Here is an 18,658-nt window from a genome sequence, read left to right as displayed (position 1 = left end):
GGAGTGGTGTGGGAAGCCAGAGCAGTGTCTTAGTGAAGGTTGTAAAACAAGGAAAAGTGAGCCCTTGTTAGCCATGATGCCGTGAGCTGGCTCTGTACCAGCACCTACCAAAGACTTGATGGAAATCTGCGATCCTGGACAAACGACTGATCGGCCTTTAAGCAGCCTGGCGTTTGGGCTTCAATCATTAATCACGGCTGCCTCCATTGTTCCTTGCCCATTTCACTTTGTTCATCCCAAAAGTACCCTCTTCCGGGTCAATGCATCTTCTAGGGGCATGCCCTGTCCAACATGTCAGTCTCTCACTACGTAAAATAAAATAAGGGAAACATCAACTAATGTTTAGGTGAGTGCTTCTCCCAGGCACCCGTCTCCCCTCCCCATTACCACTATGCAGTGCTGACTATGACTTGGTCAAAATCCATTTGGGGTTTAGACCAAGGGCAAATTCACCACTACAGAGGGGTGTGTTTCCTGCCGGCTGATTGGCTAAGAACTGCAGAGGTTGCTGGACCACCTTCCAGGGAAGGAGTTGCAGAGGTAATGTCGGGACATAAGCAGAGCTCAGTTTCTCTCAAGTGCATGGTGACACCCCCCCAAACACACACACAGTGAGTCCATGAGAGCCATGATGCATGCCACTCACTTTCGTCAAATCTGGACTAGTGTCTGTGTCTAAACAACTCCACGGGCGCACAGCTACTTACGACTTACAAAGAAGAGACAGACTTGGTCAATGTTGGCTTAGAGGTTAAGGGCACTGACTGCTCTTCCAGAGGACCCAGGTTCAATTCCCAGCACCCACATGGTGGCTGCAGTAACCTGGGATCCACCACCCTCACACTGACATGCATGCACATAAACACCAATGCACATAAAATAAATGCAAAATTAAAAACATTGAGATTATCAGAGCCTGCCTTTGGGGACCAAGTTGTGTGCTAGCTATTTTGCCTGTGGCAGAGGTCTTCATCACGGGGACTCAAGGAAGACAGCTTAGTCAACGCTGTGTGTGCTCTGCAGGCATGAGAAGCTAAGTCTCAGATCCCACTTTCATGACCAAAGTGAGGTAAGAAAGGAAACATTTAGTTGGTGGCTTGCTTACACTTTCAGAGGATGAAAGTCCCATCAGTGGATAGTGACATGGTTGGAAGGGCAAACTAGCTGTGCATATTGATCATAGCTCAGCAACGGTGCTTCTCCCCAGCCACGGTGGCCACATGCAATGTGATTTTCTACAACCTGGAGTCTGTTACCGGGCATGGCTAAAGGAGTCTGAAAGGAGAAGGGCCAAGCCGTGCTGTTTAAGCTGCCATGGAGGTTAGGCTCATGGCCAGCAAGCAGCCACATGTGGGGTTACAGGTTTTAAGGAAAGAGTAGGGAGGCCCAAAATGCTGGGGATAAAGACCCCAGTACTAAGGAAAGAACACCTAGAAGAGAGATAGAAAATGTGAAAAATATGTATGCTTTTCTGACTTGGTCATACGCTAGACTTAGGACCTTGTACATGACTATGGTCGGTGAGCTTCTGAACTAAGCTTCTGAACTATGGTGGTGGGGATCATGGGAAAGAAAAGTACAGTGTCTCATTTTAAAAACCATTCTATCTTTCCAGTAAGGTTTTAGCTGGTGAGCCAACATTTCTGTGGTGGTCCCTTACCAAAGGGATGGAACAAGTCTCCACTCAGACCGGAGATCTTATCCTCTTGACCTACACTAACAGTACCAGAAACCAGTAGAGATGGACAGCTCTCTCTCTAGCCCTGGGGCCAAAGCAGTACCCCAGAAACACACACTTGAATGCTCGCCCAACTTTCAGAACAAGCAGCCCATTAAGCAGTTTTCCCATGAGATACCAGTCTGGAAATAATGCGAAATTACCTCGCCTGTTTTATTGCTCCGCTCCCCTTGTCACATTCTGGTCCATCTAATTACTGCTGCTCATAACGAGATGTAAGACTTGTGTGTGAGCTGGATGATGGCTTAGGGGCAGCTAAGGTTTTAGGTTTAAGGTTTGAAAGAGGAAACCTTTCCTCAGCAAAGGCAAAGAGTGATACTCCGCACAAACGAAGGCAAGAAATATATATAAATATATTTTTCATTTATTTAATATGTTATTAATTTGATAACACACATATAAAATCAACAACGTGTGTGCAAGAATCCTTGGAGATAAGAAGAGGGCATCGGACCCCCTAAAACTGGACTTAGAGGCATCTACGAGTTATCGTGTGGATGCTGGGAACTGAATCCAGGTCCTCTGCAAGAGCCTCTCTGCTCCCAGGAACTGAGAGTCAGCAGCAGACGTTCTACCAGAGGCGCAAGGAGAGCCTGGCATGCACAGCGATTTCAAGTACAGCTTGGTGTACGTGTCAAGTCCTAGGCCAGCCAGGGCTACACACTGAAACCCTACCTCAAAGAAGAGGAGGAAGGTATATAATGAAGGAGGCCTCTTGGAGGTAGAAACGGACTGGAGTGAAGCAGCTCTAAACAAGGCAGGGCAAGGATTTTAGATCCAGTCCAGCTACAACCTACCCTGTGACTCTTTACTGCACACCGTTTTCTTTAAGGACTTTTGTCCCTTCCAACAGCTCAAAGTATGGTCCTCCATAAAGCCAGTCACTGCTAATCCCTTCCTAGAGTGAGAAGGTAGACTCATAGGGCACATAAAACTTAACGAGATGCCTCTGGTTCCTCTGCAAGGTCACCAGCTTCCTCGGGCTACCTGTAAACTGTTCAGAGAGCTCTATGGCTACAGCTTCGGTGAGCCATCACCCATGCTGTGGTGGAACTTCAAAACCAAACTTTGCAGATGTATATGCAGGTGTGTGTGTGTATGTTTCTATGTTTGGGTTCACACACACCTTTGTGGGTATTTGAAGGCCAAAGACCAACTCCGAGTGTTTTCTCTTTAGAGACAGAATCTTTCATACATATACAGAACGTAGCAGTTAAGTCAAGTCAGCTTGCTACTCAGGGCCAAGGATCTGCTCTCCCCCTTTCACCAACAATGAGAGCACAAGTGTGTGCCACTAGCTTTGGCTTGTCACGTGGGTGTTCGGTATTGAGCGCAGACTCCTGTGCTTATGCAGCAAGCACTTTACGATCTGAACCCTCTCCTCAGCCTCTGTGGTGAGCCTTGGTGATGCAGCTGCCTTTCAGTCACACAGTTTCTTCTCAGTAACTGAGCCTCAATAAATTAATTGATTTACCAAGCTAATAGACACATCAAAGTGGATGAAAGCCCGTGAAGCCTCAACTCTACACAGAGAACTACAAGCAACTAAGAAATGCTGAGAGAGAGATAGTCTTCCCTGGGGAAGAGCAGGTCAATTTTTACCCAATACCAAGTAGTCAGCACTGAAAACATAAACATACAAGCAACATCACACAGGTTGAATAGGTTATATTTATGTATGTAGGAAAATCTACACAGAGTTGCAAGTAACAACAATTAATGAAAAAGGAGGTCGTGGATTTGAAAGAGAGCAAGCAAGAGTAGATGGGAGTCATTTTAATATTTTATTTTATTTTATTTTCATCCTGTGTATGTGTAAATGCCCAAGGCAGCCAGAGGCATCAGAGCCTGTGAGCTAGAATTCCAGGCAGTTGTGAACCATCTGCCAAGGGTACTAGGCACCAAACTCAGTTCTTCTGGAAGAGTGAAATACACTTCCAAACACTGAGCCATCTCTCCAGCCCACATGCAAGGGTTTGGTGGGAGGAGAAGTGGAGGGAATGGAGAAATGTTGGGATTATGTTATAATTTCAAAAGTAAAAGAGATAATTTTTAAAACACACTTAAAGCATCATGTCCCTTTTCCCCTCCCCCTGACCCCAACCAGAGAATCATTTTGTCCTGGCTATCACCCCACATCCCTGTGGGATCACTGGGTAGATGCCTTCTAACATTTCTGCACAAAGAACGCCCAAGAGGCCTGAGACAAGACACCTGTGGTAGAGCCGCTGAGACACAACCCCACTGTACACGCAACATGTTTGTCACACCTAGACCTGCATTGTGAGGAACATAGATATTACCAAATGAGACACATGCAAAAACATGAATACCAGACCTGTGCAAAATAGCAGAACCCAGGCTACACAAGAAGAAGACTGCATGCACAGTCCATTTAGCTTACTGTGTGCTCATTAACTACCACTTAGTGGAAGGAAAAAGTACTTAGGCCCCTGCAATGGGTCTGAGTCATTTCAGCTGACCCCTCACTTAACACACATATTGTGGAATTTTCATTTCTATTTTTCATAAGATCTTATACTGTTTTTAAAAACATATATGTAAGTTGTCTAGATAAGATCTTTTCTGAGAATCTATTGTGGTTTTATGTAAAATAAAAACAGTGTGACATCATGACACAATGCTAACGATATAATGTCCAATCTCCTGTAATGCACACAATCCCTCAGGGGTGTCTCATTTCCAGTGTCAGGGCATACACAGATGATGCTCTACGAGGCAGAAATCACTATAAAATGTAACTAAGCTGGTTCTAAGGTATTGGAGATACAGTTATTATCTTGTATTATCTGCACAGGCTCAAAGTGAATTCTAGGGTCACCATAAGAAAAGAAGAGTGATAATCAGAGGACATGTGGTCAGTGGATCAGGGGAAGGAGCCATGATCCATGAGATGAAGACACATTTCACAAAACAAAACAAAACAAAACAAACAATAACAACAAACTCAGGAAAGGCAAAGAAACCAGAGCCTTCAGAGGAAGACAACGCTGCTAAAGCTGAACTTTATTCTAGTGGGAATCCTTCAGCCACCTAATACCCAAAATGTAAATGGATGGATTTGTGTTGCTTTAGGCATCTAAGTTCAAAGCAGAAATAGAGAGACTATTTCCCCCTTTCTCCTATGTATATGACAACCCATCACAGGCCTGGAGAACAATAAGAACATTGTATTCTTTGCCTGAAAGAAGTTTCCACAGCAGGTGACATCTGTTTAAAATAAACCACGTGCTCGCCTTTGTTCTTCCGAGGTCTGCAGTATTCATAGGGAAATCTTTCCACATCCTATTCTGCTAACTCTTGAATGTCACACTTTTAACAAGCAGTTATTCTTCTTGTTAAAAAAAATGGAGTCCTACTTACAATTATGTATATTCTAACTGGGCAATATGACTGGCAAAGGCCTTAACTGAGGTCCATAATTCACACCTAGTGTAGTATTAGGCCTTTGCTACACATTGGCATTTGTGAACATGGTACCATGGCCCAGTCGTCTGCACAGCTTCTTGCAATTACTGTCATTATGAAGGCCTTGTGAGAGCTGAGGTGACAAAGGATGGCATTCCACTCACCTGAGGGACACATCCTTTGCTCATACTAACCTAAACCCAGAAGAAAGGCTTCCAAGACACCACATCTATCTACAGGAAACTGGTTAGCTGTTCTTATATTTTAGTGAGATACAAAGTAATTAAGAATGGGGGTCAGGGGGAGGCCGGGATGCAAGGAAGGATTCCATTCAAAAGCCAAGAGCACTCGGGAGCACGGATCTGCTGATATTTTGAACTCTGGGGAATTCTACTCTGGGGAATTGTAAAAAAATTATTATTATATCTTTTCAAATTTTAAGTTATCTAGTTTATTATACAGTTATCTTCTGCATAAAGAGCAGAAACCCTGACAACCTGAGCTCGATTCCTTGAACTGATGTGGAGGTGAGAGAGTATCAACTCCATAACTTTTCTTGGACTTCCACAGGCACCATGGTACATAGCAATCTCTCTTTGTGTGTGTGTGTGTGTGTGTGTGTGTGTGTGTGTGTGTCTGTGTGTCTGTGTGTCTGTGTGTGTGTGTGTCTGTGTGCAGATGTGTGTGTATTATGTGTGTGTGTCTGTGTGTCTGTGTGTGTGTGTGTCTGTGTGCAGATGTGTGTGTATTATGTGTGTGTGTCTGTGTGTCTGTGTGTTTGTGTATGTATGTCTGTGTGTGTATCTGTGTGTGTGTGTGTGTGTGTGTCTGTGTCTGTGTCTGTGTCTGTGTGTCTGTGTGCAGATGTGTGTGTATTATGTGTGTGTGTCTGTGTGTGTATGTGTGTTTGTGTATGTATGTCTGTGTGTGTATCTGTGTGTGTGTGTCTGTGTGTCTGTGTGTCTGTGTGTCTGTGTGCAGATGTGTGTGTATTATGTGTGTGTGTCTGTGTGTCTGTGTGTTTGTGTATGTATGTCTGTGTGTGTATCTGTGTGTGTGTGTATTTGTGTGTGTGTGTCTGTGTCTGTGTCTGTGTGTCTGTGTGTCTGTGTGTCTGTGTGTCTGTGTGCAGATGTGTGTGTATTATGTGTGTGTGTCTGTGTGTCTGTGTGTTTGTGTATGTATGTCTGTGTGTGTGTGTGTCTGTGTGTCTGTGTGTCTGTGTGCAGATGTGTGTGTATTATGTGTGTGTGTCTGTGTGTCTGTGTGTTTGTGTATGTATGTCTGTGTGTGTGTCTGTGTCTGTGTCTGTGTGTCTGTGTGTCTGTGTGTCTGTGTGTCTGTGTGCAGATGTGTGTGTATTATGTGTGTGTGTCTGTGTGTCTGTGTGTTTGTGTATGTATGTCTGTGTGTGTGTGTGTCTGTGTGTCTGTGTGTCTGTGTGCAGATGTGTGTGTATTATGTGTGTGTGTCTGTGTGTCTGTGTGTTTGTGTATGTATGTCTGTGTGTGTATCTGTGTGTGTGTGTGTATTTGCGTGTGTGTGTTCTCCATGACTGAAAATCCACTCCTACATCCCCAGAGGAAGGTCAGATGTTCCTGTGTTAGTTACCTTTCTACCAACTTAAGAAGGAAAACTTAGGAAACGGTGTCTGCTCACAGCAGGAAAACCGTAAGACAGAAGTCGTGACCTGAGGGTGCACATCATTGATAGAGTGTTTGTCTAGCACACACAGGGTCATGGTTTCCAGCCTCAGCAGTCAAAAGAATGGAAAGAAGGGAGGGAAAGTTGAGGAGGGCATGGTTGAAACATTAGAAACTATAGCGTTTCCAAATGACCATCTTTCCAGTATCTGTTTCTCCCTCAATGACCTGCTCCTCCTCACACTGTACACGGTGTACTAATGAACACTCACGAACAGATCATAAGCACACAAACACACGTGTCAAATTATACGTTGAAGACGAAGCAAGTTATAATGTGGGATGGCTCAATATGCATGGTTTCTAAAAGCAAAGATAGATCACCTTCGACTGGTCCTTTAGTTTTTATCTAATACCTGTCTGCAATTTTCATGTCCTCTTTACATGGGTACATGGGTATGTTACCTTCTTCATCTTCTAGATTTTCCCAGCATTCTCTGCTGACTTAACAGTCAGCCTGTAAGAGAGGGTGTGTGCTCCTGGCACTGTTTGTTGCCAGCCAAGGCAGGCTGGTGTGCACTCGTGTGTTCTTTCTTCACACTCAAGAGAGAGGAAAATGGACTCCCATTTTGGAGTGTTTTCCTTAGAACTATCTGCAAAAGCAAAGAGACTCTTAAAAATCCCTCCGGTGCATTTGTATCTTTGGCCTTTTGCAGGAAAGGGAGAGAAGGAAGAGAAAGGACGACTAACTGAGAAGGTCGTTCTCATTCCCACTGCTGGCCAGGCATTTGATTTCCAAAGTATTAATCAAAATCACTCTTGATTATAGCAAAAACAACCTTTGCTATAATTTTAATGCAATTAATGAGAATATATGGTAATTGAGCAATCTTGCTCTAGAGATTAAAGAACAGCCTGCCAGGAAACAGGAATGAAGCTTTAAGATCAAACTTTGCATAATTAGGTTTCTTCCCTACACTGCCCACCCCCACCCCCACCTTCACTAGCTGTGCTAAGTTCTACGAAAAAAGATGTTTAAAGTCAAGTTGACAAAGCCTCTAGCCTGGGATTCCCCCTGGGCCCGAACATCCTTTTCCAATACTGTTTTCGTGTTTTTATAACTCATGCCTGCCAGACTAACAGATAGCCAATGACGATTGACCAAAATTACAGAGTGTAGAGGGTTTGAGCCCTCCTCTTAAATTCTTAAGTGAATGAAAAAAAAAAAAAAAAAACAAGACCTTCTCCGTCAGGAAACTGCTTTCCTGCCACCATACAAATCTGTGTGTCCTGCTCTATAGAAGTGTTCTGCTAAGCAACATATCAAAGCCCCAAATGACAAGCATTGTTTAAGAATACCGGACAGAAAGGCTTCCCAGAGGCTGTGAAGGCCTCACCCCAGTCTACCTCTATCAGCACAAGGAACTCTGGTCCTTTCAGGAGGGTATGTGTTTGTTCCAAGAGTACAGACAAAGCAGTAGCCGCCTGTTTCCTGAGAATGTAAGGACACTCAGAACAGTGCACACATTACAGGTGTTCGTGCAGTTGGCCCCACCCTTACAAAGATCTTTAACATTTCAAAAAATCCTGTAAAATGTCAACAGGCCCATTTCCCCCCTTCAGTGAGTACTTCTTGGCTTTGTGATAAGGCTATAGCTGAAAGGTTAACAGTCTTTGATCAGAGGGAACAGAAATCATCATTTTTTGTTATCTGCCTCTATTCAAAGAAAAAGCAGAGAAGAGGAAAATGTCTGGAACAGCTGGCCCTGTTTACAGAGAACTTCAAGCTGGATGCCACACACATCTGTGTAATTAAAACATTATGTCCTCAAGCATGCATATCTGTATCCTTGGTCTGTCCAAACACCTGGGAAACAGTAGAAAGAAAGAAAGGAAGGAAGGAAGGAAGGAAGGAAGGAAGGAAGGAAGGAAGGAAGGAAGGAAGGAAGGAAGGGAGAAGAAAGAAAGAAAGAAAAAAGAGCACATGGGTGTCCACAGACACTAGCTAGACACAGGAGGCATTCCAAAGTGCTTCTACCGTGGGGGTTGGGGATTTAGCTCAGTGGTAGAGCGCTTGCCTAGCAAGCGCAAGGCCCTGGGTTCGGTCCTCAGCTCCAAAAAAAGACAACAACAACAAAAAAAGCCAAAGTGCTTCTACCATTTTTCTGTGTTTTAGTCAACATTTAGTGATTCAAAGCTCTTCTTGAGTGAATTTGTATTTCTGATTTAAGCCACTTCTGTTTCTCTGGAAGTTCCTCTTACTCTTAGGAAGAATGGAATGTGCCATGCATTGCTGCTGAGAGTAGAACATGGTAGGAACACTTTAGAAACCCCCAGAAGTTTCTTAAGACATGAGACATATATGTGCTCCATTAGTCAGGAATGCCCCCCCCTTGGTCTCTCAGACGTGTTTCATTTGTAATAAAAACAAAACAACTCAAGCACCTATTTTCAGGATAAACACGTGGAATAGGGAAAATTACCCAAGAACAATGAAAAGGGTGATGCTGGCCAATCACATATCACTTGTAACACTACTGAGCAGACAGCAACACAGCTATCTTCCATTGCATGGCAAGCAGAAATGCAGGGTCACTGGGGCAATCCAGTCTGCTGAAAGGAATACAAGAAGAAACGGGGTGGGGGAGAGAGGAGAAGGAAAGGAGAGAAGTAATACTAGAGAAAGGTGAGGACAGGTCATCTCCTATGATGCAGTCCAGCTACGCAGTGGGCTATCAGTCAGGTGCAAAGGCACAGAGTCCTGAGCCATGCTGCAGCTAGAATGCACCTTGACAGCGTGTGTAACTGCAGTCTCTGTGCCTGGGATTACCTGATGGTAGGAACCAAGCAAGTTCTGAACCAAGTGAGGAACAGCCCAGCCCATCTCTCCACTCTCGGACTTCTTGTCTTGTGGCTGGGACAAATACTTGACAGAAGCAACTTACAGAGGATGGCCTCACACTGACGCGAGTCTTAGAGGATAAAGTGCATCATGGTGAAGGGAGGCCTAACAGAGTGGCTCGGTAAGGGACCACAGGAGTCAGCAGATGACATGTCTCACGTCTTAGTGGATCAGGAGTTCTGCAGCTCCCATCTGCATCAGTGATGCCCTGTATAATGTGTGCCGAGAAGAAGGATGAGAAATGGCCAAGTATTCAGGGTGTGAGGTGGGGAGAGGGAGGCCTTATGTCTTAAGGACCATAAATATACCTGGCTTCCAACCAAAACCTAAGCCTGACTGCCCAAGCACGAAACCAGCTGTGCACATGAGCACGAGGAACTGGGCGCTACAATTCCAATGTCAGAAAAGCCTATTCTATTTCAAGCAGTCAAACAGGGTTAGGGAGACCGCTGAGTAACGTTACTGCTGCACAAGCATAAGAGCCTGAGTGAGTTCAGGTGAGCAGCAGCCATGTAAAGGCCGGATGTGGTGGTGATAGGCTATAAATCTAGCACTGGGTCTATGGATTTAAGTTCAGTTCCCAGAATCCCATGTTACATGGCTTACAACCATCCACACTCCAGAAACACTGTGTGACTGTGAAGGCCACAAAGGGCAGATATGCAGATGTATGGAAAAGTGGAGTCAGGGTTTCATATACCACAGGGTAGCCTCTAATTGGCTGTGTAGCTGAGGCTAACCTTGAAGTCCTGGCTCTCCTGCCTCCACTTCCTGAGTGTTGGGATTACAGAATTCACCAGAAATCCAATGGTGATCTTATATATACCTACATTAGAACAACAAATCCTCAGTCAGTGGACCTCTGAGCAGGCTTCTGGAAGAGCTGTGTCTAGGATAAACAAAGGTTCAGGAGCCTCTGAGCCAGGCTTTCTGGAAACCCAAGAGCAGCAGAGGAATGGCATTCAAAATGTACAAAGTGACAGTAGACACAAAGTTGGAAAAGCCAAACCATCAGGTAGGAAGCACAACTGGAGACAGGAAAGTCAGTGTGTCTAGAAAGTCTCCTCTCAGAACCCAGTGAAGCTCCTGGCTTCAGGCCCCTCTGAGCAGCCTTTTTCTTGTCATCTCACACTGTGACCCTTTAACACCATTTCTCATGCTGTGGACACCCCTAACCATAACTTTATTTTTGTTGCTACCCACAAATATCCATTCAAATGGCTTCTGTACACTGGTTACAGGTACCTGGTGTCTGTCTTGGGCTGAAAAATGAAGACATGGCCTATACCATCAAAGGAGGGGCTGAAAACTTATCAAACGTCTCAAGACTGAGGCTCTAGACCCTGTGGAGGATTGGCTGACAAAATGGTGACCCCAGAACCACTGAGGGAAAGAAAATTCTCTCTGTCCTCATGATGCCCAATTCCCAGGACCGATGAAGGCACTCAAGGAGCTTGAAGCCAATCCCACACTCTTTCTGGGGCACATCTAGAAAGCTTGATAACCCCAAATCAGTGCACAAGTTCCTGTTAGGAACCCAGCCTGGCCACTCAGTACTTAGCACCGGGGTCACTGTGCTGTTACCCACAATTATGTGTACCTAATTCTGGTTGGCTGTTTGCTGAGGGGAGTCTAGCCCCAAATTCAAGATCCTCCTGACTCAGCCCCTGGAGCACTGAGATTAAAAGGCATGTGTCACCACATCAGGTATAATTAGAAAAACATTTGTTTTCTTTTTGATGTGATGTGGTCTTTTGGATTCCTTTCCTTTCCGTAGGCTAGCCTGGACCTCATCATGTAATCTAGACTGCTCTCAAACTCACAGCAATCCTTCTGCATCATCCCCAAATGCTGGGATTACAGGCATAGGCCAACACATCCAGCTTACCTTTTAAAAAACTTACATTTATCTACTCATTTCTTTCTTTGTGTGGTACTGATGATAGAACCCACGGCCTTGCACATGTTAAAGATATATTCTACCTGACAATGAGCGACACCTTCAACTTTTGGGAATTATTTTAAATGAATATAGAATTCACATAACACAAGTCACCCTTTCAATATGTCTAATTCAATGACTTTTATGATACTTTAAGAACATACAGCATTACCTTTCTCTATTTCTAGAAGGTTTTTATTACTCCCAAAAGCTTTTGGACTTTAAGCAGTCAGTTACCATCATCTCCTTCCCCCCTTTTTCTTTGTATAGGTGTGAGATCTCTGACAATTTCATGTAAACAACACTGTCAGGATTTGCAAAGTGTACTTATTAAAATGTTGCTTGGGACATCGAAGAAGTAAGATTAATATGTACTAATCTGAAAGGGGCTACTGGAAGGTATGTCCTGTGCAAAGCACTTTAGACACATTTATTTAATCCTGATAACTGCCACACCAGGAGAAGAGGGCCATTATCCCCATGGTATAACTGAGGAAACGAATAGTAACATCCCCAAAAGGTTGCTAAAGCCTTTGGAAATACATGTTGCTTACGTAGGAAGTTGGTTACTGACCAGTACTTTTATTTTGTTTTAAACTTAACATATAAAGTAATGGGCTTCATTATGACATTTCACATTTCACTCATGCTCACCATCCCCATTATCCACTGCTTAGTCTCCCTTCTGATTTCACATCTGAGAAAAATGTTCTATTTATCTTTTCCCTATTAACCTTCTCTTTTTCTTGCCACATTACTACCCCCTTACCTCTTCTCAACAGTCCTGCTTTATATTCATGGCTTATAAATATAAACATATACATGGATACACATATAGACTTAGCATATGAGAGAAAAAACTTGGGTATTTGTTTTCTGGGTGACGTATTTTATTTAACATGATTATATCCAGTTCTATCCATGATCATATCCAGTTCTATCCATTTTTCAGCAAGGAATATAACTTTTTTTTGTTCACAGATGAATGAAATCCACTGTGAGGCTGGTAAAATGGTTCAGTAGGTAGAGGCACTTGCCATCAAGCCAGATAACCTGAGTTTGATCCCTGGGACCTGTGTGTTGGAAGAAGACAACCAACTAAAGAAACTTGTCCTTTGACTTCCATGTGTACCCTGCGGTGTGGCTAGACATATATACCCCAATAGTAAAATAATAATAAAAATAATGATAATGATAATCGTCTCAAAACTCCATTATGTGCATGTATATACCACATTGTCATTAGCTACCTGTCAACTGATGGGAGTCTAGACTGATTCCATTCCCTGGCTTTGGGAAAGTCACAAACATGGTGCACAACCATCTTCATGGTCTGTTGACTTAGGCCCTTTAGGTACATGCACAGGAATCGTGAAGCTGAATCATATGGGAGTTCTATTCACAGATTTTGAGGAACCGCATACTAATTTCCACAGTGGCTGCACCAATGGTGAGTAAGCCGCCCCCCCCATCCTCATCAACACCATTCTAAGCTCAAGCAATTTTAATTTGCATTTCCCCAAAGACCTAGGATATTAAACATTTCCTCAAATATTTATTAGCCATTTATATTTTGTCCATTGAGAGCTGTCTATTTACTGATCGGATGGTCCTGACTATGGCGAGATAGAATTGCAAAGCAGTTTGAAACAAGTCACTATGTACGTTGAGTGTCAGAGCAGATAACTGTGGCAACCTTCCCATGTTGGTACATGGCATACATGTGTGTGATGCACCTGTCCTCAAAGGATGTTTCAGAAGCACTAGAACACATTAACGTTAACTCCCCTTTGTCTCTATAGAGTGACTTTTTTTATCTTTATTAACTTGAGTATTTCTTATTTACATTTCGATTGTTATTCCCCTTCCCAGTTTCCAGGCCAACATCACCCTAAGTCCTTCTCATCCTCGCCCCATTAACACCCACCCCCCAACAATCACATTCACTGGGGGTTCAGTCTTAGCAGGACCCAGGGCTTCCCCTTCCCCTGGTGCTCTTGTAGGCTATTCATTGCTACCTATGAGGTTAGAGCCCAGGGTCAGTCCATGTATAGTCTTTAGGTAGTGGCTTAGTCCCTGGAAGCTCTGGTTGCTTGGCATTGTTGTTCATAAGGGGTCTCGAGCCCCTTCAAGCTCCTTCAGTCCTTTCTCTGATTCCTTCAACGGGGGTCCTGTTCTCAGTTCAGTGGTTTGCTGCTGGCATTTGCCTATGTATTTGCTGTATTCTGGGTGTGTCTCTCAGGAGACATCTACATCCGGTTCCTGTCGGCCTGCACTTATTTGCTTCATCCATCTTATCTAGTTTGGTGGCTGTATGTGTATGGGCTACATGTGGGGCAGGTAGAGTGACGTTTTAATCACCCTTTCAACTTTTGAGAACTAAAATGTGTCACTACTTCCTAGACCCTGGAGGGACTTTACACCTTATCCCCAGAAGTGTTTCTGGAACATTCTGCATGCCTTCTAGGGCTGTTCAGGTACAACCCATTACTGAGGACCAGGAACAAGAATAAAGGGACCCTAGGGCAGAGCTCGCTGGACCCCACTACAGAAAAATTAGGTCCCTAACTTCAAAGCAAAGATATTTCTGGTTCAGTATTCTTAGGTCAAACAAAACAAAACAAAAAGGTCACAGAGTGGCGTTCTTACCTGGTTGAACCCTGCTATTCTTTCTGACGTGTAGCCACAGTCCCCTTACTTGGAAGTGAGGATATCTAACTAAACAGTTGTAGTGCAGATTCAAAACAAGAGGCAGTCAGACATGGGGGCACATAAGTGGAACTCCAAGTATCAGGGGGGAGAGGCAAGAGAATCAGGAAACTAAGCCTAGGTCTCAGGAAGCAGAGGCAGGAGGATGAAGAGTTCAAGGCCAGCTTTGAACACATAGCAAAGAGCTACATGAGACTCTGTCTTTTAAAAAAAAGAAAGCAAGCAAGCAAAGAAGGAAGACATATAATGAGCACAAAAAACACCCAGGGAGTAGTACTTGATCTAAGATGGACACATTCCTGGACCAGAGACATCTTTTGCGATTATTAGTCATTGATTGAACGGGTTTAGAGAACTCGTTTTCAGAAAGCCACAGAAGGTTAGAAGTGGGGCAGCCTCCAGGTCTAAATGAATTATGCCGCGTATTTTAAGATGGTGACTCTGGAGTCATAGAAGCCTGGGAGCAAACCCTGGCTGCCAATTAATCACTGTATGGCTTTGCCTCTACCAGCTTCCCCATCTCTCTCACTTCCAAGCAGGAAAACCTAAGGGCATCCACAGTCTAGTTTCAAAACCTCCGTGCTTTAAGATGCAATCATCTACCATGCACAGGGCTTCCTGTCTCAACTCAGCAAAGGAAAAACAATTGACATTTACAGTCTCAGGCATCACCCGCAGTGTGTGGGACACAAACCTCAAGGATAAGGTGGGCTACTGGATACTTTTCTCTACCAAAGGCCACTAGACAATAAAAATTTTATCCCCAAAGGGAGACTAAAATCATGAGCCACTCTTTATCCCTGTGATTGTTTGCTCTCTTCCCTCCATAGCAGTCCATGACCTAGATCTGACGTTTATGCTGGGTTTCTTCCTCTACCGTATTGTCATCGCAGAGATACAAGTGTTGGCTGTCTTCACCCTCTGCAGCATCAGTTCCTACAACCCAGAACCCAGACTGGCCATCTCTCTGTAGCTCACTGAAAGGTACTTGTACCAACACCAGCAGAGTTGCCTTAGGAAAACCATTTCTGCATTCATCCATCCATCCATCCATCCATCCATCCATCCATCCATCCATTGATTTATCATAATGACCTGGGCAAAGAGCTCTCTTTCCCAGTGTTCCTTACATGTGACATAAACCTTGCTAGAAGTCAGTGCTAAGGCCAAGTTTGGTTTGCCTAAGCCTATGTTTCTCACTGGTTGGGTTTGCCTTCATTTTTAGAAAGCTCAAAGCATAATGCTGCTTTGAATCACCTACAATTGCACTGTTTTCTTGAAGCCATTTTCCCCTCCGGATGTGGAGACCGGACATAATAAATGAAAGAAGACCCTGCTGGTCCAGGCTTAAGATGCTATTCTGAATCACAGATTGTATTTATTATAAGAAGACACTACTCAAACTTGAATGTGCCGGAAAATTCCTGGGGATCTGATTACTATGCTAAATAGATCACTGAATCTGACTCAGTAACTCAGGAGCTACTGCATTTCTAACCTTAGACCCCAGGTGATTCCACTTAGGCCTGGTCTACAAATTGAGTTGCACAAGGTGAAAGAAACGTGTTCCCTTGATTCAGCACAATTTCTGTGTCCACCTCCTCCACAAAGTATGACCAAAGTCTCCAGAAGTGTAGGGACAGACACCAAAAGCACTAGGAGTCTTTTAAGACATACAAGTCGCCCCCACCCTAGTTTCCCTTTGTCTCTCTACAAACCCTCCGAGATCCCGATGAAAGTGGCCAGAAAGTCTCCTGGGAAGCTAGCTCTCCAGATGCTTTTGCTGCAGGTGGCCTCACGGCCAATTTTCAACCTGACTGCTTTTTCCAAGGTTTTTTCCCAAGGTACACTGTTGGGGACAGCTGTTACCACTAATGCTTGGCTAGGATTTTAACACCCTAATGTTTTCATACCAGCCCTAAGAAGGTCCCATCCCTCATCTTCAATTCAGAGTTGGTTCAGTTCCAGAAAATCTTAGACCCTCACCCCTAGGCCCAGAGCTGCCAGGTGTCCCTATTCCTACCCCTACCCCACACCTCAGGCCAGCCAGAGGGAGACAAAGCCGCTCAGGCACATAACGACACCCCCCCCCAGGCCCCATGGCGGGGTCCCCGGGTGCCGCAGCCCTCACCCACCTTACCTCTCTGGACCAGAGTAGCCAAGGAGAAAACGAGGCAAACGAGAAGAGCGGTGAGCCTGGCCACCATGGCTGGGAGCAGGTGCAGGATCCCAGAGGAGCACAGTTATCCCAGGAGGGACAGAGACGCAGGTGGAGCCGGGGTGGAGGAGCCAGAGAGGAGGAGCCTATCACAGCCGGGCGGGGGCGGGACTCACAGACACCATTGGGTCTCCTGATTCGGATTGGGTGCCCTGTCTACTTGCTGCCCACAGACCCCTCCCCATCCCGCCCCACCCCGCGTTGCTGTGGGAATGTCAAAAGCGGCCTGGGAGTCTCAGAAGCCAGGGGGTGAGAAACAGCAGCTGAGATGATGCTCAGAAATGGCCACCTGTGAGACCACCACACCCTGGCCCAGAGCTTGCGACCATGGGCCGCACCTTCTCCTCTACTTCAGTTCTCCCAGCTGCGAGGACCCCAGCGCCTCAGCAGCGCTTGCTACTCCAGGTTGAAAGCTGCAACAAAATCCCTGCCCCAGACTAAAAGAACTGGTCTGTTTGTGTAGCTGCTGGGAACCAGGTAGAAGCTGAGGATCAGGGCAGGCAACAGAGAGGGTGGGCTCAGTCCAGAGTAAAAGCTGTAGGGAACAGTTGCCGAGGTTGGAGTTAGAGATGGCCTTAGTGAAGGGAAAGTTCACAGCTGCTCAATCTACTGAGACTAACAAACTCACTGCAGGCTTTCCCCATGAATCAATGCAAATGGAGTCCACCTCCCTGCAAAAACTCATTGCACTGTTTTGTTTAAAAGTGATTGCTGCAGAAAATTAAATATTCGCAAGCAAACTACTTCCCAAATAGAAAAAGGAAACAAAATCTAGCAGGCAAAATTGACACATCTTTGAGCCTTTAGCCCATACAGACGTATGAAACTGGCAGAACATACCCCATAATCAAACAGCAGCTCTGGAAAAGGAGCCCCCCTTTCTCTTTGACTTGCAAGTACATTATCCCCAGATTCCCCACAGACTCCCCATAAATCATCTCTGGATTTGGTCAGACAAGGCCTTGAATACCAAGTCAACAGCAAAGGTTTGATTCAGAAAAGAAAGGGAAAGCATTGAAAAGCATCCTGTAGCATGACAAGGCCTCTGGTTGATGGAAAAATGGCCAGCATAATGTCAGAGGAAAGGCTAGGTCTGGATTCTAGAGGCTGCATAGGAGGGTAGGAGGAGTTGTCTGGGCCTGGTTACAGGGCAGAGGAAATGAGAACATTCAAGGACAGAAGGAATTGAGCCAGGAGAGGGAAGCAGTTAGAGTCAAGGCCCTGTGGAGCTGCCGGAGCAACCCTGCCTGCAGAGGAATGTCCTGTAGAATTGATGTAAAGGGAAAGTAACAGTTCACCCAGCCAAAAAGAAAGGAGTTCCCAGAAAAAAGACTAAGGCGAATGCAGGAGGGATTGGAGATAAGAAAAGACATGAAGTAGGGGTTGCCAGAACTACTTCGTGCAAGACTTGGGGACCAGGTGGAGCTCACACTCCCCTAAGGCAGCTGAAGAGGTTTAAGCAGGAACAGGGTAGCACTGCAAAGAGTACAAGACCAGACGACTGGGATTTTCTAGATCAGTTTCTCCAAGGAACCTCAGAACCCTACTGTGTAGAAGCCAGCATTTGCCTTAGAAAACCCTGCTCTACAAGTGTGGGGGAAATTCTGCCCTGGATCCTTAGCAGAAAAAGAAGAGGGGAGGGGAGAGGAGGTGGAGAGAGATGGAAAGGAAAATGGAAAAGGAGGGAGGGGGAAGAGGGAAGCTGAGGAGAGGGAGGAGGGAGTAGAAGGTTAGAGGAGGAGAGGGTGGGAAAGAGAGGCAGGAGGGAGGGGACAGGAAGGACTGAACCCAAAGCCTCACACATGCAAGGCATGTACTCAACTACAGAGCAGCATGGCCTTCCCCTGGGGTGTGAGGGCCTTTCTCAGCACCTCATGTACCACACCATGGTGAGGACAAGGGCAGCACTAGTCTTAGGGAAGGGTGCAGAAGGAAAACAGGACGGAAAGTGCAAAAGGCCACTTGGTCCTTACTCCTTGTTGAGGCTCCTTATGATGAGAAGGAGCCTTCCTCTCTGTGACCCACATGCAGAGTCCCCTGTGTCTTTGGTCAGGCAGGACAAAACCTTCCACCTGCT

General features: G+C 45.2%; 1 protein-coding gene across 6 annotated transcripts in view; it reads right to left on the bottom strand.

Moving 5' to 3' along the window:
• Positions 1-16,675, bottom strand: part of Cd99l4 (CD99 molecule like 4) — a 65,257-nt gene extending 48,582 nt beyond the window's left edge. For 2 of the 6 annotated variants that reach the window (XR_010066450.1, XM_063288203.1), the window contains exon 1: positions 16,504-16,669. Coding sequence is in view for 3 of the 6 variants with exons in the window: in XM_063288203.1 (XP_063144273.1) it covers positions 16,504-16,570 (67 nt within the window). In the remaining 3 variants the exon portion in view is untranslated. Of the gene's footprint in view, positions 1-108; positions 307-16,503 lie in introns of those variants that run through there. The other 4 variants (XM_063288201.1, NM_001419510.1, XM_039110935.2 and 1 more) reach the window with 4 other exon arrangements.
• Positions 16,676-18,658: the final 1,983 nt, after the last annotated feature.

This window comes from Rattus norvegicus, chromosome 5 (genome assembly GCF_036323735.1).
Source record: "Rattus norvegicus strain BN/NHsdMcwi chromosome 5, GRCr8, whole genome shotgun sequence".
In the NCBI taxonomy this organism is placed as follows: Eukaryota; Metazoa; Chordata; class Mammalia; order Rodentia; family Muridae; genus Rattus; species Rattus norvegicus.
This window is presented reverse-complemented; position numbering and strand designations above follow the sequence as displayed.